The sequence below is a fragment of the Panthera uncia genome (genome assembly GCF_023721935.1).
Source record: "Panthera uncia isolate 11264 chromosome A3 unlocalized genomic scaffold, Puncia_PCG_1.0 HiC_scaffold_11, whole genome shotgun sequence".
In the NCBI taxonomy this organism is placed as follows: Eukaryota; Metazoa; Chordata; class Mammalia; order Carnivora; family Felidae; genus Panthera; species Panthera uncia.
The window spans coordinates 9779391-9805858 of NW_026057578.1; the positions used below are offsets into that span (position 1 = coordinate 9779391).

At 48.6% G+C, this 26468-nt stretch overlaps 1 protein-coding gene across 1 annotated transcript in view; it reads left to right on the plus strand.

Moving 5' to 3' along the window:
* ZFP64 (ZFP64 zinc finger protein) overlaps positions 1-25905 on the plus strand; it is a 31790-nt gene extending 5885 nt beyond the window's left edge. The window contains 5 exon segments of the mRNA XM_049649862.1: positions 13451-13612; positions 14675-14737; positions 18396-18647; positions 24294-25180; positions 25182-25905. Of these exon segments, the coding sequence (XP_049505819.1) occupies positions 13451-13612; positions 14675-14737; positions 18396-18647; positions 24294-25180; positions 25182-25577 (1760 nt within the window). The 3' untranslated portion in view covers positions 25578-25905.
* The last annotated feature ends 563 nt before the right edge of the window (positions 25906-26468 follow it).

Genomic DNA, 26468 nt, shown 5'->3' on the forward strand with positions numbered 1-26468 from the left:
TATATGTGTATATGTATATATATGTATGTATATGTATATATGTATATATACATAGGGGTGCCTGAGTGGCTTATTCGGTGAAGTGCCCAATTCTTGGTTTCGGCTCAGGTCATGATCTCATGACTCCAAGAGTTCGAGCCCCGTTTTGGGCTCTGTGCTCATAGTGTGTAGCCTGCTTGGGATTCTCTCTCTGCCTCTCTCTCTCAAAATAAATACACTTAAATCCTCTAGCAAAAGGAAAAGAATCGTGTGTGTGGCTACAAATAAAGTTACAATTTTTCCAAAGTAAAAACAATGTATAAAATTAAAGACCCACAATTGGGGGCGGAGAGGGCGAAACTGCAGCATCGATGGCCAAGGCCTAATGTCCTTCGTATACAAAGAACTCCTAAAATCAGACGAGATCGGGCGCGTTCAGGGTGGTATGGCCGTAGACAGAACTCCTAAAATCAATAAAAGTAGAGAAAAAGAACCAAATGGAAAAGTCAGCAAAGGGCAACAGATGATATACGAAGGGCCACCAAACATGAAAGGATGCTCTGTCACCTTAGTCATTAAAGAAATGTAAGTGAAAAGACTTTGGACCGGAAACGGCTTCCGTTTTCCGGGGATGTAAACTCATATAACCTGGGCAATTTTGTGATATCTTTTAAACTTAAAATCTTTCAAATTTTAAAATGTGCATTAACACATTTACCCAGTAAGTCCACTTCGCGGTATTTATCCCGTAAAATTTTATAAACCTATGTATCCTGTAAAATTTTATTCATTTGCGGTATATACGGTCAAGAAAGTGGAACCTTTAGGGGTGCCTGGGTGGCTCAGTCGGTTGAACGTCTGACTGTGGATTTCGGCCCAGGTCACGATCTCGAGGTTCGTGAGTTCAAGCCCCGAGTCGGCCTCTACACCGACCATGCAGCCTGCTTGGGATCCTCTCTCTCCCTGCCCTTCCCATGTCTCTCTAAATAAAGAAATAAACATTAAAAGAAAGAAAGTGGAACCTTTGTATATATACATGTATACATCAAGAGACGATGAGATAAGTAGGCATCAGAGATTTGGACAACTGGACAATGAAGTATGACTTAGCCTTGAAAAGGGGAGCTAGATCTTTGTACGGACATAGATTCCCAGGGTAAGTGTAAAAAAAAAAAAAAATACACATACATATGCATACATGCATAGTATTCAAGGCAGGCTTCTAGAAGAGGAGTGAGGTAGGTAATGTTAATGATAGAAGCTGTGCGTCAGGTGACGGGCACTGCTGGGGTGGGAGGGGGGACTGTGGTAGAGAACAAGCATAGAGAAAAACCATGTGCGACTCATCCAAAGGTACAGCTGCCCTTTGGATCCGGTCACTTAGATATTTGGGTTCTTCAGAGAGGCTGAGAAATATAAAATGTCCTACATTTTCAAACTTTGTTGGCCAAACAAAATACATCTATAAGCTTGACGGAGTCTGCAGGCTTCTAGCCTTTCTCCGACACTGTTCAGCAGGTGGTTAGCCTGGAGCTGAGGAGTGGAGAGAACGTCTGACCGGGGGCGGGCCACCAACCTGCACCTTGCTGATTCTGTCCTGTGTTGGTGTTTCCATTTTTTTGGCAATAAGCAACGTTTTGTGGTTGTCTTCTTAACGCATCCAGAAGAATGTTTCTGCTGAGCTTTTTTTTTTCCCAAAGTGTATTTGTTTTTGAGTGAGAGAGAGTGAGCACGAGTCGGGGAGGGGGAGAGAGAGGGCAACAGAGGATCTGAAGTGGGTTCTACGCGGACAGCAGAGACCCGGATGCGGGGCTTGAACTTGTCACCTGCAAGATCATGACCTGAGCCGAAGGCCAACGCTTAACCGACTGAGCCACCCAGGTGCCCCTCTGCCGAGTTTTTAAAACGCTGAAATATAATGATCTGGTCACTCACAAGCCTTAAGGGGGCAACCTTCTGACTTTACTGCTGGTCCAAGGGAAGCTGTAAGTGGGGAGGAGACACGGCCAGCGGCCACCACAAGTTCGGGACAGTCCCAGGACTTACACATTTTGGCCTTTACCCCAGCGGCCCTGTCCCTGTTCACTGTCCTCGCAGTCAAACTCCCATCACCCCACACACTGGGTACGAAGCCTGTAGAACAATGCCTCGGGTTCAGGAGGCTTTTACTTGTGGCCATTGCCCCTTTCTGGGTTCTGAGCCTTTCCTCGGGCTGTTCCCCAGGCCTGAAATACTTTTCCTGCCTTTACCTGGCATGACCGTCCACACAGAGGATCTGGTTTCATCTCAGGACACCCCCTTCACTCTGGCGGCAGCCCAGCCGAAGTCCTCTGTTTTCCAATGAACCCCGTTTCCTTGCCTTGGCGGCTTCGTACCGTGTTGTTCCCTCTGCGTGGGACTCCTTACGCAGACGTCAGAGCAGAGCTTAAAGGCATCTCCTCGGAGATCCCGTCTCGAACATCACACACACACGCTGTTCCCCCGAGCCAGGCCAGGTCCCTGTAATTAAACGAATATCTGGGGAACAAACTTCAGGTCTGTCCCGTCACTGAGCCATGGGCACCGTGAGGTCAAGGGCAGCACCCCTCCCGTCCACCACCGGATCCCCAGCACCAGCCTTTGCTCAGGGAATGACCAGCTGCCCCAGTCTCCCGTCCGTCGTGAGGCTGATCCCGCACCCACAAACCTGCTCCTTCTTGCGTCCTGTGTCTTTGCTCAAGGACGCTTACCCTTCCTTGGCATTTCTACTACCCTGCCATCCCTCACGCTGGCCATGCCTGGGTTGTGCCGGCCGCCCCGTACGTTCAGGCTGGGCCTGGAGACCCCTGTGTGCCCAGCTCACGGCGCTGCAGGGAGCTCCGAGCTCCAGAGACAGACTGCCAGGCTTGTACCCCTGTCTGCCACCCACCAGCCCTAGACCGCGGGCAAGCTGCTCTCTGCTCTCTGCTTAATATTCCTCGTGTGCAAAAAGAGGTTACGGTGACACCTAATGCTGTTAGGTAATAGAATTAGGTGCCTAATACCTAGTAATCATTGTGTTATTGGAGGACTCTGTGATAATCCACATAAAGGGTCTGGGACGGAGTCATTGGGCTCAGTAAACCACCGCCGTTATGAACAGGTGGCGAATGGACGTGAGATCTGCAGTCTGTTAATCATTCCTGCTTCTGTGCCACACAACAACCGGAAGCCTGCCTTCTCCCCCCTTCTTTCACACTGTTTCGTTTGGTCTTCTGGGCCTGACTCCCCGAAAGCTTGGGCTTCCCTGTTCCATTTAGTGGCAGTTCCGAGACCCTCCCGTGGACCAGAGTCTCTGGGGAGCTTGTTAAAGATACCGATGCCCGGGCCCCACCTCCTGCAGCCGAGTCTCTGGGGCCGAGGCTCAGGCATCTGTATTTTTAACAAGCTCCTAAGGGATTCCACATCTCGGCCAAGTTGGAGAGTCCCTCGCTGCTCGAGGCCACGGTCTGACCCCCGGCAGGCAGATTTCTCCAGATATTCTCACGCAGACACTGTCCAAACTTGTTTGTGCCTCCCAGTCGTTGACTAAAGCCAAACCTTGCCGGATCGCTCAACTCATCTCCGTCCCTTCTCTGTCCAATAATATAGTTGAATCTAAAAGAGAATCCTAGTAGTAGGTGGATGTAAAGTAAACTTGATTCTCTGCCTGCTTCGAAAGCTGCCTTTTGTCTGGCGTTTGGCTAAAGAACTTTTCTACAGGTGCAGTAATAGTAGATATTGATGCTGGTGAAAAAAATAGTGAGCAGCCCACATACATTTTCTAAGATTCTAAAAATCACGGGGCTTAGGAGTTAGGCTCCTGAGTTGGAATCCCGGCCGTGACCATGGCAAATTATAGGAGCTCCTGGTGTCTTGTTTTCGAAGTGGGGATAAGAATAGATAGAAAGGCCACGGGGTTTGATGGTTAAAGAGTCTGGGTCCGATTGCCTTGAGTTCGATTCCCAGCTGCCCCCACCTGCGGTCAGGTAACCCTGGGCAGGTAACAGGATCTCAGTGTCTGTTTCCCCAGCTATATAACATGCCGGTACTCACCTCAGAGGGTTCTAGCCAGGCCTCCCCCATGGAAGACGCTTAGAGCTGTCAGTGTTAGCCCCTCGTACTTAACCACATCCGAGGGCTGTGAAAACGCAATGAAACAGCACAGAAAATGCGGCTGCAGGGCCCGGCCCATGACAAGCCCCCAGCCAAGAGTAGTTGAATCGATCTCCTGACCCAGAAGGATCTTTCTTTCTCTCCCCTTCTAGTTAATTCCTACCCTTTGGGTCCCACGCTAAAAGTCACCTCCACCTAGAAGCTCTCCGTGATTTCTCACTCTCCCCACACCCCCGAGGTTACGTGTTTTACCGCTTCCCCACCCGGCACTTATTTATCTCGCTTGTGATTCACTAGCAATTTGGGGATAAGCAGTCTTTAGTTAGCTGGAGAAGTGGGTTCAGATGCTGTCAGAGGGCAGGCGGAGACAGTGAATGCAGGAGCAGATATGCCACGATGGGGAGTGGGAGGGCCTGGGGACCACCAGCTGGGAAAGGAAAGCTTCCTCATAGCCAGGAACCGGCACCAGCTTCCTCTTGGTATGACTAGGAGGTGGGCTGGCTCTACCAGGCAGGCTGTGCTGGTCCCCTGTCCTCTGTTCTCCTGGGAAACAGTTCCCAGAAGGCCAGCATGAGCTGGGCCGCTCTGGGACCATGGTGGGACAGGACCACAACTAGACCGCTCCCTCCTGAGACGCCAGATACCCGACATCCCCTCCCCCACGCATCGGGGTGACAGCTGCTTCTCTGCCTATTACAGGTGAGCCTTTTCTCCTCCTCAGTCTTAACTAAGATACCAAATCCTAGGCTTTTCCCCACTTTCTGACGGCTTGCAGGCCGGCTTCCTCAGGCCTCCCCAAACCTCACTTAACATGAGCCCCAAACCAGTTAGAAGTCCTTTGTAGCCACCGGTTACTGAGATGCCCTGTGGCTCTCGTGGAATGACTCTTTCCTGCCGCAATGAGTGACAGACTTACTCAGCCACAGGCATGTCCCTAGTGTCTCTGGCCAGAGGACATTGATAGAGGGAAGGTCCAGCCCACCTAGCTGGTTTTAGAAGCCTTGAAAGAGAATCCGAAGGCTCAGTTTGGCCCGTGGGCCCCCAATCAGTGGTTTAATTTCTTGTTTACTGGATTGTAGATCTCCCTGCCCGCAGGGACCTAATCGTCTTGCTTTCCTGCCCCCTCAGCACCAGACCTGGCACACCGGAGACCCTCAATAAAACAGTTCTGGAAGGGACATGGGAAAGGGCAGCTGTAGGATTAGATTAATGTGCGTGTAGCATGTGACTTGGTGTCTGCCCCATCCTGAGGGTCCAGGGAGGGCAGTCCCGTGAGACTGTTGTGCAGCAGACACGGGAGCCGAGATAATGGAGATGCCTGCCCCTGGAGAATTCCAAGCCCACGGGGGAGGAGAATTTAGTTGCAAGACATACAAAACCCCGTCGGTGACAAGTCTGGCCTTGTGCAAAGAGTTAATGGAGTAGATTGGTCCCAGTGGGGAAAGCCAAGGGGGGGAAATGAGATCAAATGTATAATAGTCCTTGAAAGACTCACTGGCCTTTGGGAGGAAGATGGTGGGAAGGGGGTATTTCCTAATGGTGCTTTAGATGTCGAGAAGCTCCAGGCAGTATCTGGTAACAGTGGCTGGAGGGACAAAGAGTGTATGTGCTAGGAACCATGCTTCAGCTCTGGTCTTTATTCCGAAGGAACCGGGGAGCCATTGAAGGTTGTTGAGCAGGTGAGCGATTTAGTAAGATAAACTATATAATGATTTGCTGGAAGAATCCGACAATAATAGAGCCAATTCTTATGTGAGTGCTTATTCACCATGTCTTTTCTAAGCACTGCATATGAGCCATAAATTAGATGCGAAGAATGATTAATCCCCATGTTACCAATAACCAGCTAAGGCACAAAGGGGTTAAATAGCTGTTCAAGTTGACAGAGCCAGAAAGTAGCAAATCCAAGCCACCTGGCTAGAGAATCTGTGCACTTGACCACTTACACACCAGCCCTTAGAACACCCTCATGACAGTGTTTCTCAAACGTGTCTGTGCCTCAGAAGCCCCTGAAACTTCGGTGAAACGTGGAAATATCCAGATCCCCTTCCCCTGGCGGTAACATCTCCGTGGCTCTGAAAGGGCCCTGGGAATTTGAACCAGCCGATGAAGGCTTGTTTTAAATTTTTTTTTTTTTTAACGTTTATTTATTTTTGAGACAGAGAGAGACAGAGCATGAACGGGGGAGGGTCAGAGAGAGAGGGAGACACAGAATCTGAAACAGGCTCCAGGCTCTGAGCTGTCAGCACAGAGCCCGACGTGGGGCTCGAACCCACGGACCGCGAGATCGTGACCTGAGCCGAAGTCGGATGCTTAACCGACTGAGCCACCCAGGCGCCCCGAAGGCTTGTTTTAAAGAACTACTGAATTGCACCTGCGTTTTACAGAGATCCCCCAGATCTGTCTATCCCCAGATAGATCCCAAGATCCCAAGAAGCTATCTGCATGACTGCCCCCAGGTTTTATGCCTTTTTTCCCCCCACAAAAGGAAAGTTCACACCAGACTGCGGGATCTTAGTCCCAATTCCTACCTTCCGGGCGAGCGGGTCTGATTGGCTCAGCTCCTGGAGGTATCTGCTGCTGGACCAATCAGCTGCGGCAGAGGAGACGGGGCGGTGTCAGGCTGGGACCTCACGTCGGACATGCGTGAAAACCCTTTGGAGGGGCATGAGTGGCCTTTTTTCTTAGGAGATGAATTCTGAGTTTGCATTTGGTTCCAGAACCCTAAGTGTCAATCGTACGCGTGGACAACATTGGAAGAAACAGAAAAGTACAAGCGATTTGAATATATGACAATGTAACGATATCCTTAATCTGTAAAGCTCATGTACAAGTCAATAAGAAAAAAGTGAAATTCAATAGAAAAAAAAAAAAAACAAAAGAAAAAATAGCATGAACAGGGAGCTCACTACAGAAGGTACAGGGATGGATTAAAAAAAAAAATGTCAAAAGGAATTCATCCTCACCAGTTGTTTGAAAAAAATGTGGGTTAACGAAAATGATCTCATTTTGTTCTGTCAAATAGCTGATGTGCTAGCAAAAGTGAAGGGGAGAATGTAAATTGATTTAGATTTGCAGAAAGGATCTTATAATCATGTATCACCAAGGAACACGGTGACCATACCACTCTGACCAATCCTGCAACTTAGAGGAATGTATCCAAAGTATCCAGAGGTCAGTTAAAAATCTGGGGTGGGGGTGCCTGGGTGGCGTAGTCCGTTGGGTGACTGACTTTGGTTTAGGCGGTGATACCACGGTTGGTGAGTTCCAGCCCCTCGTCGGGCTCTGTGCTGACAGCTCAGAGCCTGGAACCTGCTTCGGATTCTGTGTCTCCCTCTCTCTCTGCCCTTCCCCTGCTCGTGCTCTGTCTCTCAAAAGTAAATAAACATGAAAATTTTTTTTTTTAATTTGGGGTAGGTGTAATTTATACAAATAAATACCCAGAAGCCAACTCAGTGTTAAAAACAGGGGAATGGATGATACAGCTCAACCAAAATGAAGGAATAGAATGTAGCCATTTGAAATTGTGATTTAGGTGAATGATAGCCTGGCCAACAGCTTCAAATGGTGACATTTTTTAACAAAAGGGGACTGTAAATGATTCAAGCCATGATCCCAGTTTTACACTTTTGAAATCTACATACAAAGAATGTGTTAGCCATTAGGTATCATTAATTCACAAATATTTTTTGAGCCCCTGCCCTTTGCCAAGTTCTGTGTTAGTTGCTGGGAGACAGAGATGGAGAGGACAAGCGTGACCTCGGGTGTCTCATCCAACCAGAGGGAGGGGAGGACCACGATTAGATAATTTCCCAAGTAATTTTTTTTTTAATTTTTTTTTTTTTTAACGTTTATTTATTTTTGAGACAGAGAGAGACACAGAGCACAAGCAGGGGAGGGGCAGAGAGAGAGGGAGACACAGAATCCGAAACAGGCTCCAGGCTCCGAGCTGTCAGCACAGAGCCCGACGCGGGGCTCGAACTCACGGACCACGAGATCACGACCTGAGCCGAAGTTGGACGCTTAACTGACCGAGCCACCCAGGCGCCCCCCAAGTAATTATTTGATCACAGTAGAGATTAGTGCTTTAGAGAAAAAAATACAGAATGTAATGAGCACATAATGCACACATGTATATTGCCATGTTGACGGCCTTGGGCAGTTTTTATTTTCTTCTCTGTGCTTTTTCTGTATCCCTAGATTTTCTACAATTAATGTTTACTTTTATTTAAAAAGAAAAAAAAAAAAAAAACAGGGGTGCCTGGGTGGCTCAGTGGCTTAAGCGTTTGACTTCGTCTCAGGTCCTGATCTCACAGTTTGTGAGTTTGAGCCCCACGTCGGGCTCTGTGCTGATAGTGCAGAGCCTGCTTGAGATTTTCTGTCTCCCTCTCTCTCTTTCCCTTCCCCACTTGCAGTCTCTCTCTCTTTCTCTCTCTCTCTCTCAAAAGTAATTAATTAATTTTTAAAAATACAGGGGCTCCTGGGTGGCTCAGTCGGTTAAGCGTCCGACTTCGGCTCAGGTCATGATCTCACAGTTCGTGAGTTCGAGCCCCGCGTCGGGCTCGGTGCTGACAGCTCGGAGCCTGGAGCCTGCTTCGGATTCTGGGTCTTCCTCTCTCTCTGCCCCTCCCCTGCTCACGCTCTGTCTCTCAAAAATAAATAAACATTTAAAAAAATTTAATAAAAATAAAAGAGATAAAAAGGGGAGTCTTTAAAAATTGAAGGAGAGGGGCGCCTGGGTGGCTCAGTCGGTTGGGCGTCCGACTTCGGCTCAGGTCACGATCTGGTGGTTCGTGAGTTCAAGCCCCACGTCGGGCTCTGTGCTGACAGCTCAGAGCCTGGAGCCTGTTTCAGATTCTGTGTCTCCCTCTCTCTCTGACCCTCCCCCCTCTCTGTCTCTCCCTGTCTCAAAAATAAATAAACGTTAAAAAAATTTTTTTTAAATAAAAATTGAAGGAGAGACGGGAGAAGCCAGAAGTGCTGGAGGATGTGAACGATGCTGTCAGATATCCGAAGGGCCAAAGGGCCGTTTTGCGGAAAAGGAGCTCCCGCTGGTCCACGTGAGCCCAGGGGGTTAAGACACTGAGGGGCGTGACCTCTGAGACATTTGGCTTCTGTAACATTCGTCTAACAGTCTTATATTTTAAGCAGCCTCATAACCGGGTAACCCAACACCCACGGTGCTCTGGCCACAAACCGGGACTTAACTACAACAGACAGGCTCTCGGGTGCACGCCTGGACACCCAGAAAGCCGGGGAAATCCCCCAGGGACAAGAAACAAGACCGAAAGCCCAAAGCAGGTGTGTGAGGCCGTGAGCTACCGCAGGGTGTGGGGGCAGGGGGCGGATCTCACTGAACGTGGGACTTGACTTTCATAGCCAAGCCAGAGGAGGAGGCGGCGAGGCCCTGAACCGCTTGCGAAAGCCTCGGGTCAGTGGGACTGTTCACAGCCCCTCAACGCCTGGGTCACATCACACACAGACACCTAAAGGGGCCTGAGGCCGCCCCCCAGTGACCAAGGCCACTTGAAGCCTTCCCCTGGGTATCTGTAGGCCCTGCTATTCCCAGGGCCTCCTAGAAAGAAGCCAGAGGGGACGGCGGGGACGGGGGACCCTTTCTAAAGCCAGCCCAGAGGCTCCAGCAAGATTGGTAACCAGAGACCCCAGTGCTCCTTTCTCGCGTGTTGAATTCCAGGCACCTGCAACAGGCACTATGAACAGTTACGTGCTTCCGTGTTCTGAAATGTCACCTTCTCCCCGAAGCCCTCACAGATCCCCCTACTTGAGACTGCACGGCCCCCCAGCACTCCCTGGACCCCTTCTCTGTGTATTTTCCTCCATAGCGTTTAGCTATATATCTGTATTAGCTATATGGCGTGTGGGTAAGTTACTGCCTGCACCAACTAGAGTGTGGGCTCCATGAAGGCAGGGATTTTTTTCTGAGTGCGGGGAGGGGCGGAGAAAGAAGGAGAGAGAAAATCCCAAGCAGGCTCTATGCTATCCGCGCAGAGCCCGACACGCGGCTTGATCTCACGAACTGGGAGGTGAGGACCTAGGCCAAAATCAAGAGTCGGACGCTCGGCTGACTGAGTCACCCAGGCACGAAGGCAGGGACTTTTGTCCCTTTGGCTCACTGATGTGTTTCTAGTGCCTAGAATGGTGTCTGGCCCGCAGTACGTGCTTAATAAACGAGGGACGCCTCGGTGGCTCAGTTAAACAACTCTCACTCTCTCTCAAAATAAACAAACATTTAAAGAAATATTTGCTCTGGGGAGCCTGGGTGGCCCAGTCGGTTAAGCGTCGGACTTCAGCTCAGGTCACGATCTCGCAGCTGTTGAGTTCAAGCCCCGTGTCGGGCTCTGGGCTCACAGCTCGGAGCCTGGAGCCTGCTTCGGATTCTGGGTCTCCCTCTCTCTCTGCTCCTCCCCCACTCATGCTGTCTCTGTCTCTCAAAAATTAATAAACATTAAAAAAAAATTTTTTAATATTTGCTGAGTAAGTCCATGAAAAATGACAACAGCGGTAGCAGTTTTCCATGCGTGATTTCTACTCTTCACAATAGCTCTAGGAGGTAGGAATAGAAATTGTACCCATTCTCCAGGTGAGGAAACTGAGGCTCAAGGAGATAAGACTTAAGAGCCCAAGCTCTTGAGCAAACCCTTTCTGGTCTTGGACCCAGCTACTTTGGGATGACTCACTCATTATGTGTCATTAGACCCACCCCAAAATGACCCCTGCAGCTGGGTGCCTGGCTCCCTTTGTTTCCTGCTGCCTCCCCCAGGACACCAAAAGCACAGGCAATTTGTGTATTTTGCCTAAAGGCGGAAATAGACAAATGGAAATCCATCAAACTTCTGTGCATCAGAGGAAACAAGGCTGAAAAGACAACCTTGAGGTGCCTGGGTGGCTCAGTCCGTTAAGCAACTGACTCTTGATTTCGGCTCGGGTCACGATCTCACGCGTGATTCATGAGATCGAGCCCCACATCGGGCTCTGCGCTGACCATGCAGAGCCTGCTTGGGATTTTCTTTCTCCTTCTCTTGCTGCCCCTTGCCCCCCCTCAAAATAAATAAATAAACATGTTTTTTTTTAAAGGCAACCAAAGGGCTCCTGGGTGGCTCAGTTGGTTAAGCATCCAACTTCGGCTCAGGTCATGATCTCACAGCTCGTGGGTTCGAGCCCCGCGTCCAGCTCTGTGCTGACAGCTAGGAGCCTGGAGCCTGCTTCAGGTTCTGTGTCTCCCTCTCTCTCTCTCTACCCCTCCCCCCACTCACGCTCTCTCTCAAGACAAATATTTTAAAAAAAAAGTTTTTTTAAACCCCAAATGTCTTTGCGAGCCTGCAAACAAACTTGAGCACTGTTGAACACCTTGTTGTCACTCAGCAGAAGGGTGTGCATTTTGGGGGACTACGTATATCGAGCTTCATTGTTTAAACATCTCCCAAGATGTCGCATGATGAATCGGGTTGAAGATGAAAAGTAACCGTGTACGCAGAAATACCCGCAAAGAGTAGCAGGGGGTCAATTTGATATTAATGACGCAAATGTCGTTGGAGGAACAACACAGTTCTTGCCGTTCTTGCAAAGCAACAACCAGGAGAGATGAACTCCCTCAGTTAGACAAAGCTGCGTTAAGTGTTACTGAGGCGCATGGAGAGTGTTCTCAAACTCGACCACGCATCAGAACGACCTGGGTGGCTTGTTAGGACACAGGTTGCTGGGTTTCTGAGTCCGTGGGCTGGGGCGGGACCGGAGGATCGGCCTTGGTAGCAAGCTCCGCCGTGGGCCCAGGGCTGCTGGCCGAGGACCACGCTTTGAGAACTGAGCAGAGCGCTGGAAGCAAAATCCCACGGCGTAAATGAAACGTTCCAACAAGAGGCAAGTGTGGTTGGTACCTGCATCCAAGGGACTCGGCGTGCAGACAGGATATCGGTTTGTCAGAATCTTTTGGCCAACTTTAAACAAAAGCCACTCAACTTCCGGGGCGCCTGGGTGGCTCCGTCGGTGGAGCCTCCGACTTCGGCTCCGGTCACGATCTCGCGGTTCGTGGGTTCGAGCCCCGCGTCAGGCTCTGTGCTGACGGCTCGGGGCCTGGAGCCTGCTTGGGATTCTGTGTGTGTGTGTGTGTGTGTGTGTCTGCTCCTCTTCCGCTCATGCTCTGTCTCTCTCTGTCTCTCAAAAATAAATAGTAAAAATTTTTTAAAAAGCCACTCAACTCCCCCGTGCATATTGCAGTTGAAACCGTGAAACCATTTACTTGCATAGCAAGTGCTGCTGGAACCCAGGCGTTCTTGGGCTTCATGCTGTCATTGCCAAAGGTCCTTAAGAGGTGGACATAAGAAGCCTGGGTTTTCTCAAACGTCCAAAGAAATCGAAAATAATTCATTCCATACGTTCACGGTTTCGCCATCGTTAGGACCTCTCAGCCTGAAAAATACACCCAACGAACAGACCTGCCACTGGTCATATTGACTCTTCCTGTGGAACCAAGTCTCCATGTAACAAATTATGTGTCATAAAGGAAGAAAATATTTCCAAACCCAAAACCATAACTGTAGTTAATGAAGTAGTCACAAAAGTTTTTATAAGCAGGAAAAGAAATTTGAGACTGCCTGTTTTATTCTTTATAATAATAAAAACAAAGATCAAGATGATGAAGATGTTTGGTTTCTTTTTTTCCCTTGAAAACTTCAGTAAGAATACAAGGAGTTTTTGATTTTTGTTTTGTTTTTTGGGGTTTTTTTTTTTTTTTGGTTTTTGTCTGTTTGTTTGTTTTTGGAATACTTGAGTTTTTAGAGAGTATTTGTAGTTTGGGTCAGAATTCCTTTGATCAGTTCCTCTCCAATTGCTTGTTAGGATTTTGCGATAAAACTTATGAAGGTACCAAGTGCATTTGGCCAGAGATAATAGGAAGCTTGCCTGGTATAAATGATAGGCACATTTCTTGTTTATTTAATAAGTCTAGATTTGGATAGTCTCAGAGTTCTGGCTCAACATCAGATTTCCTTGCTCTTTCCTCATGGTCATAGAATGGCTGCCACAGATCCAGGCATCACATCCTTACTCCAGCACATCCCAAGACAGAAAATGGGACAACCAGGACAGTAAGAATGAGCTTTCCTCGACTGCCTCTTTTTTTATTTTTAAATCAGGAAGAAAATCTCTTCCAGAAGCCCCTCAACAGATGTTCTCTGGTGCCTCACTGGCTAGAAAAGGGTCACAGGATCCGTCCTAAACAGCAAAGGAAACTGGGAAAGCAATTTAACCTGTTCATTCTCTGTGGAGGAGGGTAGGCAAAGGGAAGAGCTGTCGGGTATTCATATGATGAGAGCTAACTAACATCCATTGTATCTTCCAGTTTCAGCTCCAGAATTTGTGTTTGAACATGGCTATCAAACTTATCTGCCCACGGAAAGCAATGAAAACCAGACAGCCACTGTCATCTCTCTCCCTGCCAAGTCACGTGCCAAAAAGCCCACAGCCCCACCTGCTCAGAAAAGGCTTAACTGTTGCTATCCAGGTAAAGGCAGCCTTGGGTCCCGCTTGTGTAAAGGATGTGACATTCACGGATTCCAGGGCCCTCGGTGGTGAATCCCTGACAAGTGGACATAGACGTGCTCCAAAGCGCTTGGCTTAAAAATCAGAGCCCCATAGTATTTACATCATCGCATAGGACCTCTCTCTCGCTGTCCCTGGTTACTGTGCATGTGGACTCTAAACTTTTACAGCCATGGGCTTTGAAATGAAACTCGTGAGTATCCAGGGGACTGTGAATTTTTCTCCCTGTTTTGTAGCTTACAAAGACATCCAGAAAGATTGTTGTTTCCTTTAAAAATAAAGCGAAACTTTGTATTTGGGAATAATTTCAGACTTACAGAAAAGTTGCACAAATAGTACAAAAAAATGTACGTATGCCCTTCATCTGGATTTCCCAAATGTTAACATATTGTCTTTGCTCTGCATTCTTTCTGTATATAAATATTTTCCCCCAAAACCATTTTAGACTAAGTTACAGACATGATGTCCCTTTACCCCTAAATGACCACAATTTATGTTTCCTAGAACCAAGGAAATTCTTTTATATAACCACAGTACAATCATCAAAATCAGGAAATTAACATTCATACACACTATTATCAAACTACTGACCTTATTAAGATCTTACCAGTTTCTCAGTAACGTGAGAAATGAGAAGAAAAACATTTTCCCCTGGTTTAGAATCCAGATCATGATCCCCCATTGATTTGCGTTTTCGTCCGTCTTTAGTTTCCTTTAATCCTAAAGTTTTGTCTTCCATGGCCTTGATATTTTGCCAAGTACAGTTATTTTGTAAAATGCTCCTCGGTGTGGGTTTGCCTGATATTTCTTCACGATCAGATTGGAGCTCTGCAGTTCGGACAGGAAGCACAGAAGTGATACATGTCCTTCTCGGTGCGTCGTATCAGGAGGCACGTGATACCTGTTTATCCTGTGTACTGTGGGGTTAACTTTCATCACCTGGTTAAGGAAGTTTCTGCCAGCCGTCTCCACCCTTAAGTTACTATGTTCCCCTTTGTAATTAATCTTTTCTTGCCTTTATAAGGTTGCCAATTCAAGACTGCCTACGGCATGAAGGACATGGAACGTCATTTAAAAATTCACACTGGTAAGTAACATTTCTTCGGCTCGTACGCCCGGGACGTGTATTGTGTGCCAGGAGCCGGGGATCCAGACGAGTCAGACATGTGATAGGACACAGAACCTCACTGGTCATCACAGGAATACAAATACAAATTAAATAAAAATAAGATGCTATTTCCGCCCATGGTTTTGGCAGAAAATGTTTGAAGCAATAAAATCCAGTGCTGGAACAGATATGAGCAAGCTTAGCTAGTGGAAATGTGAACTGCATTTTTGATGATTAATCAGCCAGAATTAATTAAAATTTAAATGTACATATTCTTCTCATTTTGAGATGATCCTATAAATCTGCGTACGTGTGTGTGTGTGTGTGTGTGTGTGTGCATAACGACTGATAGAGAGGGAAGGATAGTAAATATTTTTATGTTTACGTCATATCACTGGACACAGGGTGTATGTGTGCTATTTTTGCCATTTTGAAGGTGAAATTGAATTCATAAATACTTTTTTTAAAAAAAGAGGGAAGGAAAGATTGATGGGGCACCTAGCTGGCTCAGTCGGTGGAGCATGTGACTTGTGACTCTTGATCTTGAGGTCGTGGGTTCGAGCCCCACGTTGGCGTAGAGATTACTTTAAAAACAAAGCAAAAGGAGAGGAAAAGAGTGATGCACGGAAAAAGAAAAACGTGATTATTTCTGGTGATTTTAATTTTCTTTAATATACATTTTTATGTCTCCCAGTTTTTCTGGATGGAGAAGGAACTGCATTTAGACTATTTTTAACAAAGTATTAGATACTCATAATTCAAATGATACAGTATGAACACAGAAAGTGTCAATGTGTGTAAGACAGGGATACGCTGAAATGTAGCTGGGGCGTCCCTAATTGCCCCAAGTCTGCCATTTAGCCTCAGCCTTTGGAAGATGAAATATCCAGCAGTTATTTCTGAAATTTGTTGGCCACGGCCAATGATTGCCTTGTTGCAGTGGGGTCATCGTCATGTTCTCCCCAACCTCATGGTGTCACATCATTTGGATTTTTTTTTTTTAACGTTTATTTATTTTTGAGACAGAGAGAGACAGAGCATGAACGGGGGAGGGGCAGAGAGAGAGGGAGACACAGAATCGGAAGCAGGCTCCAGGCTCCGAGCCGTCAGCCCAGAGCCCGACGCGGGGCTCGAACCCACGGACCGCGAGATCGTGACCTGAGCTGAAGTCGGACGCTTAACCGACCGAGCCACCCAGGCGCCCCACATCATTTGGATTTATTCCAATTAGTGGAATGTTAAGCTATTAAGTCTCAAGAATTGGTAAGCCTTCTCGAGGTAACAAACAGTGGATCTCTCCGTGTGGGTTTGATGTGAACGTCATCAGTCAAGCCTATTCATCATCGCCAGAGTGAAGTGCTGTCATCATTAATGATGATTGAGGAAGCACTATAAATACTTACGTGAAGCAATGACCTTGAGTCTTCTGCAGGTCCGTAGGGAAAACCTTAGGCACGCGGTTAGCTAAGCCTAGGTTTGTAGGATAGTTTCTAGGTGACTGCAACATCTCCAATCGCATCTTCAAGTCGGAGAGTTGACGAGAAGGCGTCCTCACCTCAGGCACTTTGAGAGAGGAGGGCGTGGCCAGGAGCAAGGACAGCAGGCTGTTCTCTGGCCGGAAACCATCCTTCTTCCCCAGCTTCCGGCACCTGTTCGGTGTGGCAGATACGGACGATGGCGACCACAGGAGCTAATCAGCAGCTGACAACCATGAGAAATTACTGTTCATGGACTTTTAAATTTGATGGCTAGCACTTGCAATCTCAAAATTATAATCTTTCACATCCTTTTTAAAAAATTTGTTTTAATGTTTATTTTTGAGAGAGAGAGAGAGAGAGAGAGAGGGTGCGAGTAGGGGAGGGGCAGAGAGAGAGGGAGACCCAGCATCCGAAGCAGGCTCCCGGCTGTGAGCTGTTAGCACAGAGCCCAAACGTGGGGCTCGAACCCACGAACCGCGAGATCATGACCTGAGCCGAAGTCAGAGGCTTAACCGACTGAGCCACCCAGGTACCCCTCTTTCATACCCTTTTAGATGTATTCTTAAACCCCAGATGTTTGCTGTAAGACAACAGTGATCGGCTCTGGCCGATGATTGATTTTAACAGTTGGCTACTTAGAATTTGGCCAAAAGTCACATTTAATACATAAAGTAAAAAGGGGAGATCCTGACTTCACCACCCACTTCCTTATCCCATATAGACCCAAAGTCACCAGTGTTAATAGTCTCCTGTGTCGTATTCTTAAATTTTGGCATCCCTGTACGGGGGCTAAAAACACACCAAATCTACTTTTCGCATCCTTTATGAAGTTAATATCATCCAAACCATCACTGCAAATTGCAGTGGAAAACACCATTCAATAGTGGTCATCTGTCCATAAAAGTAGTAGATGCCTACCTCACTGGTTTCAGTGGCCAGGTAGGGAATTGGTTCAATAATTTACGCTCCATCCATACAGTCAACTACGTCAGCTTTCAGAATTGTGTTGTGGCTATTTAATGATGTGACGAGACGTTCGAAATTATTTCCAGTGCCAGAAAGTAGTCAGTGGGGAGGCACTATTGCATTTGGCTCAGAAAGCAAGAACGTCGTGGGTTCTAATCCCGGTTGCTGACAGGATTGAGAAAAGTCACTGAGAGGCCCGGTGCCTCGGAAACAGTATTCGAGTTGACGTCAGCCGAGAAGTTTTTTGTGCCTGATACGCACACAGACGCACGTAGATAGTTGCAGAGACCTCCATCGAAAAGTTAGCAGCTGTTCATGGGTGGTAAGTTGGCCTGTGCTTAGTGAGGACAGGTTAGGCTGCTGTCACAGAGAAACCCAAACAGCGGCTCGTACGCGGTGGGGGTTTGTGGGTCTGTCACATAACTGTCCGGAGGTAAGGCAGGTGGTCTAGGGCAGGCAGGCGGCTCTGTCCTACGATCATCCGAGGACCTCGCTTCCTTCTACACCGTTATGGTGCGTCGTGTCCCATGACACCATCCACACACCTGCTGACCGCACCTGCCGTTCACCTCCCGCCCCCCCCCCCCCCCCCCCCCCCCAGTCTTGGAAACAGCCGGCAGGAAGGGTAGAAAGCAAACAGTAAAAGGCAAGCAGTGTCCTTTTACAAAAGGGACGCCTTTACCTCCTCTGCGACATCAGCGAGGGGGACTCTGCTGCCGAATCACGCCTCGCTGCGGGTGAGGCTGAGAAATGCAGCCTTGAGCTGCTTGGCCAGGAGCGCCCCTAAAACGTGAGCCTCCGCGTGCTGGGGCGTGTCCGTGAAGAAAAGGGAACAGGACGGAATGGAGCGAGACCTCCGTGAGAACAGCGTCTTGTTTTACTGAGCCGTACTTTAACAACTTGAGTCGCCTTCTGTGCTTAACTAACAAGGAACTCTTTTCGACGTAGGAGAAATTAGAAAATGCCAGTAGGCAAACCCGAAGGAACTCCCCCTCTCCTGACGTGTTGGGCAGCTCTTTTGCCCGTGTTCCGCGTAGCTCTGGGGCTTTCCTGAATGTTCTTCGGTGATTGCGTATTCCTCTTCTCGTAAGGCAGTGGGAAATAAGCCTGTTTCCTTTTCAGTATCGTTTTCTGATGCCATCTGTGTGTGTGTGTGTGTGTGTGTGTGTGTGTGTGTGTGTGTGTGTCTGAAGGAGACAAGCCCCACAAGTGTGAAGTCTGCGGCAAGTGCTTTAGCCGGAAGGATAAGCTGAAGACCCACATGCGCTGCCACACGGGCGTGAAGCCCTACAAGTGTAAGACGTGCGACTACGCTGCAGCCGACAGCAGCAGCCTCAACAAGCACCTGCGGATACACTCGGACGAGCGGCCCTTCAAATGCCAGATCTGCCCCTACGCCAGCCGCAACTCCAGCCAGCTCACCGTGCACCTGCGGTCCCACACAGGTAGGTCCCTCCCGCTGCCTCTCACGCTGCACTCGTAACTGCCTGTTACCTGAGTCAGAAGCACCCCAGAGCCTCGAGTCACAAGCGCAGTAAGCGACCTGGGGACGGGTGGTCATTGCACCGTTCGTGGTTTGCTTTTCATCTACCCAGAAACGCCTCTGCTCAGTCCAGCAGGGAAGAACGTGGAGTTTATAACCTCGTGTATATCTTTGTGTGGCTTTCTACCTTCTTCACTTCTAAGGTATTTGGTTGAGGAGGTGAGCTAAATGAAATAGAGATACAAATATAAACAATGCACTTTTCATCCATTTCTGCATAGCTTCCGTATTACTTCCATCCTTTTTGAAGTATGCTCGGATTCGCTCAGCATGGGCACGGGTTCATGGAAGAACCCAGCAGAGTAGGTAACTTACCCAAGCGTGTGCGTTTTCCTTTGGGCGAGTGTATCAGTCAGCTATCAATACAATGATGCTGTGTAACAACCACTACAAAACCTCAGTGGCGTATTATAATAAGCGTTCATTGCTTACGGACTTCAGGTCTAGCCGGTGGGCTGGACACTGTGTTGATCTCGGCAGGGCTCAGTCGCATGTGTGGGGAAAGGCTGGGTATCTGTCCACTGACCTTGGCTGGGGTTCTGCTGCCTGTGGGTTAGCTGTCTGTACACTTGCCTTAGCTGCGGCAGTCTGGCTCTGCTCCACATGCCTCTCATCCTCTTCCTGGGGCCAGTGGGCTACCCCAGGTTTGTCCTTCTCATGGCCGTGGCAGGGTACAAGCAGGCACCCCCCAGTGGGGAGGCCCCAGTCAAGCCTCTGCCTTCATCCCACTGGCTGAAGCAGGCTGTATGGTTGGGCCTGGTGTCACAGGTGGGACTGGGCTCACCCACGGTGGGAGGTCACCGCCAGGTTACACGGCAGAGGCCAGAGATAGGAGGAAGGGTAAAGAATCGGGGCCATTTTTGCAAACAACTGTAGTCCAGCTCGCCATCACTCACATCTCTGACGTGAAGATAGAGTCATACCTTCCCAAGACCCACATAAATCACACCCAGTCACAGGATCAAGATTAAAGGCCGGGATACCGTGATCTCCACCAGGTTTGAATATGGCTTCTCTTAACCTAGAGGCCTTGGAAATGAAAAGACAAGTCGTGTGTTCCTACGTTCCCAATGTGCAGTGGTGACACAGAGCCGGAATAATTCCAGTAACCCTGCTGTTCAAAAGGGGAAGAATGGGAAGCCCTTGGCAGTCCCTGCTCCACAGATTTCCAAGATCCCTCTGGGCAAATGTCCCCGGGTCCCCTCACTCTGGGGCCAGGGAATGTTTCCTGGTTAGGCCTTCCTTGGCTCAGCTCCCTGGTTCCCGACCCTCCCCACCACAGCATCCTTCCTATCACCTGCCTGAGCCCCTTCTGAAAAGCGGTGGAAAATGTTCCTTTGAGGAACTTTCTCAGCCTGCTTCCTGCCCACCCAAAGGTACGGCTCTTTGACTCTAGGGTGGTGACAAGTTTGCTAGCAGAGCCATCAGCAAGACTTTGTGAGTTCCCTGTGTGTCTTTGTGCCAAAAGCCACACCCACAATTCTCTCGGAGGCTCTCCTTTCTCCGAACCCAATTCTAGGCACTTTGGGCTTAAAACCTTCTGCTGTTGAATCCCTGGAGATTCCCAGGACTCGCGGCCAGCGGGAGAACCTACTTATGCCAACTTCGTTCTTTCGGAGGTCTTAACGAAGAGCCTTACTTTACATCGACACCCCTCGTTTGTCATCCGGTCTTCCCCCTGAGATCACTTTCCTGGATCTGATCTTCAATCCCCGAGTTTCTCTCTTACTCTGAAAACCTTTTACTGATTGGAGATGAGAAATCTTATCTAACCCAGCCCATCTTTGGTTTTCTGTATTCTCTCTGAATTCCATTTAGGAAATGGCCGGTTCTTTTTTGAGTTTGTCTCTTCCTTATCGGACCTCATCCTATGCAGCCTGGAAGCCGCTTTCACGGTTCTGCCCAGAATTGATCTCTTTGCTCGAGTCCACAGTTCAGTAGGTGCATTCTCTGTCTTCTGAGTGGCTACAGGTGACAGTTTTACCAAATGTTTGCCATTAAACAGTGTGCAACTGCCAGGCCTCCGGTCTCTACTTGCTGCCCGGTCCCAAGGCCAATGCTACAGATTTTAGTTTTCTGTTACGGCAGCATTTTGTTTCTAGATACCGATATCCGTCTCAGCTATCTGTCGTCACAGTAATGCGGCATTAACAAAACCTCAGCAGATGTGACAACACGCCGTTTCTGTCCACGTGCTGGGGATCAGCTGGGTGTCACCTCAGCAACTCTGATCTTGGCTGGATTCACTTAACGTGTCTGAGCATCTGCTCGCTGCAGGCTGTCCGTCCACTGGTCTTGGTTGCTAGAATCCAGCACTGCTCCACATTTCTGTCATCATCCTCCTGGGACCAGGGCTGAGCCAGCCTTGATCCTCCCACGGCGACGGCTGACGGAGGTACAAGCGAGCAAATCCCAACGCACAAGCGCATTTCGAGCCATTACGCGGATCAAGCCCAGTTAACCTACCCTCAGCCAAAATCTAGTGACGTGGTGTCGACGGTCACGGCAGGTCGTGCTGCCCCTGTCGAGAGACCATGCGTGATTCCACACGCGGCAAAGGTCGCAGCTACAGGGAGGGAGGAGAGGTGGCAAGATTTGGGACCGTTTTTGTAACCCGTTACAGCAGCTTAAGACATCGGCATAACTGGTGGTCAGTGGGTGTCTTCAGAATTCCCCCCAGCCTAAGTGACAAGAGCCGAAGGGTTCACACGTGAAAGGGTTCAGAATCATTTTCACTTAGAAAGATAAACTTACCGTTGATAGCAGCATCTTCAAATTGGTGTAGAAAAGGTGGAGTCTCCAAGAGTTTAAACGTGTGCCGTGTATGCAAGGTCTCCCTAGAAGGTTCATTTCCCTTTTATAAATCTGCGGCACTTACGAGATTTTACAGAGAGTAAGATTAATAGGATTTGGTTTTTACCCTGTCGTCACTTAGATTGGCTCCATCATCAGTGGCTTGAGAGCAACGTAAACTTGAGAAAAGATCTGTCGGCTAAGATCAGTTGCTCATTCATTCGGCAACATTCATGAAGTCCCTGCTAGGTCCTAGACACCGTGAGGGTCCCATAGTGGGCAGGAATAAATGTAGTCATTAGCTTTGGAGAGCGTATGGCCCCGTGCATCTATTACTAACCAGGATGCCTCGGTTAAGAAATCTGTGGTTAAAGAAAAGAAAAGAAAGATGACAAAGGGATTTAGGACCTTTGCCTTCATATCAACAAGTGCTGTTAAACTCTGCAACTCAGCTGTGAGATTTGGTTATCCGGTGTTTCTGGATTTCACCCCTCGCTGATGGCTTTAAAAAAAAAAAAAAAAGGCAAAAAGACTGTCAGTCATTAGGGCAGGGATACGACTGGAAAACCTAGGAGACTTTTCTGAAGTAGAGAGTCTTACTCTGGGTCCACAGATGCCTCCACTCGGTGATGCATGAGTAGAATTTCGGTGGTCCGGGAACTTGGATGGGGGAAAAAAGTCCACCTTCCCTGTCACTAACTGTACTGAAATTTGCCGTGTCCTTCAATTACGAAAAAGGCAACTGGTGTCAGAATAGTGCCTATGACTTGTCGCCAGGAGAGATCACAGATCTTTTCAGGACGCTTGTTGTAGATAGATCGAAATATGACTTCCGCTCTTCTCTGTTTAGAAATTATTATAGTTCTAGACCCGCCGCTACATCTTATTCAATGCATTAATAAAGCACAGGCATAGGGGCACCCGGCTGACTCAGTCGGTGGAGCGTGCGACCCTCGATCTTGGGGTCATGAGTTCGAGCCCCATGTTGGGTGCAGAGATCACTTTAAAAAAAAGATTTTAATAAAGCACACGACATTGCCATAGCGTGAATTTTTCCTTTTCATTTCTTAAGTAACTATTTCAAAATACTTGGTTTCTTTTGGATTCCTGTTGATTTTTATTTTAGTTTACTTTGTGTATTTAAGCAGTGTCCTAAGAAAGGGTCCGGGGGTTTCACTCGCCTGCCAGAAAAGAGTTGATAGCATCAGAGAGGTTCAGCATAAAATTCCGAGGCGGGAGTCAGCAAGCTTTCCGTAAAAGGCCCAACAGTACATGTTTTAGGCTTTTCAGGCCATACAGTTGCTGAAACTGTATCAGCACGATTGCTGTCGCAATTGTTCAGCTCTGCCTTTGGAGCATAAATCAGCCAGAAGCAACATACGCACAACTGTGCATGGCTCGATTCCAATAAAACTTTATTTATAAAAACAGGCCGTGGGCTGGCTTTGGCCCACAGGCTGTGGCTTACCACTCCTGGTCCTAGAGCTTAGCGTGCACGATCTTGGGGGCGTGTAGTCCTACAAAGCATCGTTGAGGCTCGAGCCTCTCGGTTTTAGAGAAGCTTGTTAAATTTGCCCCCGGCCATCTTCACTCATTTGTACTTATGAATAAGCCGCTTATGGTGACATTTTAGGCCTTATCCCAAAAAGCCGGAACACGATTCCTTCTCTGAGTTTATGGCCTGAGAAGGCGCACATCAGTCCTATGCACAGATAATTGCCCGGCATCTAAGAATACCAGCCTTGGAGGCAGCCTGGGCTCGAATCCAGGCCCTGCTACGAACAAGTTACGTAGTCTGCCTGGGCCTCATCCGTACGGTAGTGTTAGGAATAATAGTGGTAATAGCCCCCACCTCATGGGAATGTTGGGAGCATCAAACGAGGCCATTCTTGTGGAGTGCTCAGCAGAGGGCCTGCCATCCTGGAAGCAACGGAAGAATGTCAGCTGCTACTTTGCTTGCTTAACCCGTAAAATGGGCAGGGGTCACCCATTCGCGTGAGTTGTCAGTGCCTTAGATGATTTGGACGTGCCATTCATTGAGGAAATACATTTGGAATATCACGTGCACTCAGATGTTTGCAATTTCACTTTCCCCTGCTCATCTTTCCGCGAACATGAATTCAAAACAAAACAAAACAAAAATCGAGCAGCTGGATTCCGTAACTTCACAAGCAAAGAACGCAGCTGGCGATGCGGGATAAATAAATTTTGCGCGATAAACACGTCTTTGTTAATAAAACTCTGCACCAAGTGTAAGCTGGGCGTTTCGATCACTTTGTAAAAGACTATTCTAATTGAGTGCGGAGCTGATTCCAAAATGTGGCCTCGAACCCGTTACGCCACGTAACTCAGTCGAAATCCACGGATTGTGCAAAGTTTCCGCAAGTGCGAACCATTAACTAGCAGAGTGGGCACCTGAGCAAAATGAACGCTAGCTTGATTGCTTTAAAGAACAGAAGTTATATTCACAAATACCCTCTTATTTGGGACAGTTGAATAGCTCTTTTCCATCTCCCGTTTTTCCCGTGGGGTTGGTCACGATCCTGGGGGTTCAGGTTTGGGGAAAGAAAAGAAGCCCCCGTCCCCCTCCCCCCCCCCCACTTTTTTTTTTCTCCCAGGGTCAGAAACTAGCAGCTGCGGTTAGAAGGTCTCCACCGCCCGCCTTGGTATAAGCGATTTTCTGGTGTGTGCTTCGGGGGGATCCGCTGTGGTTGTTGCCTGCCTGTTCTTATCGAAACTCACCTTGTGTTGACAGGGGACGCCCCCTTCCAGTGCTGGCTCTGTAGCGCCAAGTTCAAAATCAGCTCGGACTTGAAAAGGCACATGCGCGTGCACTCGGGGGAGAAGCCTTTCAAGTGCGAGTTCTGCAATGTCCGCTGCACCATGAAGGGCAACCTCAAGTCGCACATCCGCATCAAGCACAGCGGGAATAACTTCAAGTGTCCGCATTGCGACTTCCTGGGTGACAGCAAGGCCACCCTGCGCAAGCACAGCCGGGTGCACCAGTCTGAGCATCCCGAGAAGTGCTCGGAGTGCAGTTACTCGTGCCCCAGCAAGGCGGCGCTGCGCGTCCACGAGCGCATCCACTGCACCGACCGGCCCTTCAAGTGTCAGTACTGCAGCTTCGACAGCAAGCAGCCCAGCAACCTGAGCAAGCACGTGAAGAAATTCCACGCGGACGTGGTCAAGACCGAGGCCTTGGACAGGAAGGACTCGGGCCGGCAGAGCAGCCGGCAGGTGGCCAAGCTGGACGCCAAGAAGACTTTCCACTGTGATATGTGCGAAGCCTCGTTCATGCGCGAGGACTCGCTCCGCAGCCACAAGAGGCAGCACAGCGAGTACCACGAGAACAAGAACTCGGATGTGACCGTCCTGCAGTTCCAGATCGACCCCAGCAAGCAGCCGGCCGCGCCCCTCGCCGTGGGCCACCTGCAGGTGCCCCTGCAGCCCAGCCAAGTGCCCCCGTTCAGCGAGGGGCGAGTCAAAATCATCGTTGGTCATCAAGTGCCGCAGGCCAACACCATCATCCAGGCCGCGGCCGCCGCGGTGAACATCGTGCCCCCCGCCCTGGTGGCGCAGAACCCGGAGGAGCTCCCGGGGAACAGCCGGCTGCAGATTTTGCGCCAGGTCAATCTGATCGCCCCCCCCCCAGCCCTCGGGGTGTCCGAGCGAGGCGGGCGCCATGACCCAGCCGGCTGTGCTGCTCACCGCTCACGACCAGGCCGACGGAGCCACGCTGCACCAGACTCTCATCCCCGCGACCCCAGGCAGCCCCCAGGAAGGCTCCGGCAACCAGACTTTTATCACCAGTTCGGGGATTACATGCACTGACTTTGAAGGCCTTAACGCTCTGATTCAGGAGGGGACAACCGAAGTGACCGTGGTAAGCGACGGAGGTCAGAACATCGCCGTGGCCACCACGGCCCCGCCTATATTCTCCTCCTCTTCCCAGCAAGAATTACCCAAGCAGACTTACTCCATCATTCAGGGGGGAGCCCACCCAGCCTTGCTCTGTCCGGCGGATTCCATACCAGATTAGAACTGAAAAGCCAAAAGAAAGGGGAAAAGAGGAAAGAGGAGTGACAAAACAGGAAGTCGTAAATAGAATTCTGTGAGACGTTTGCTCTTAATGTTTTTAAGGATTGTTGTGAAACCCCTCCCCTCGTAATAAATTGTAATTTTATACTGCTTAACTATAATTTTTTAATGCTGTAATAATAACTTTGAGGTCACCTCTGAATCGCCGTGTTATTTAGCTGTTGTAGGATTCTTAAATGTTCCCAAGATGATTCCAGTTAGGGGTTGGAATTAAATGCAGTGAGTCGTGAGTACATTTGTTTTGTCCAGCTTGATTTCCCAGTTCTGAGAAGGGTTTTTTCCAATCTCATTAAATTTGTGTACGAGATGGGACTTCCCGACCTCTCTTAAGTTACGGTTCTGAGATTCTCCTTCGAGTTTGGGCCATTAGTGTTTTAGTACATGGATACCAATCTATTAGCGTGAGGACCATTTTCTACATAATGTTACATGGATACTGGACCCCCCCTCCTGCCCTCCACCAAAAAAAAAAAAAAAATGTTTAGTGCTAATCAGAAAAAAAAGGAATGGTTTCCTAATAAATTGATATGTGAGTAAAATATACTGAATGTTAATGATTCTTTAGAGCCACAGTATGACTGGGACATGATGGGTGTGAATTATCCTATGACTAAAGAGAATTTGAAGAAGCAAATGTTTTTAGACCCCTGATAAATATTACACAAACATACCAGTCAACTTAAGTATGCATGGTGTCCAAAGTGACCCATATAGCATTTCGAAACCTGAGATTGATGAACCTGACGTTTCTGTTTAGATGCAAATGTGATGTGAGTTCCTACTTACGTTTAGGGTAGTTTTCTTGGATGCGATTGTTTTAAATATCAACATA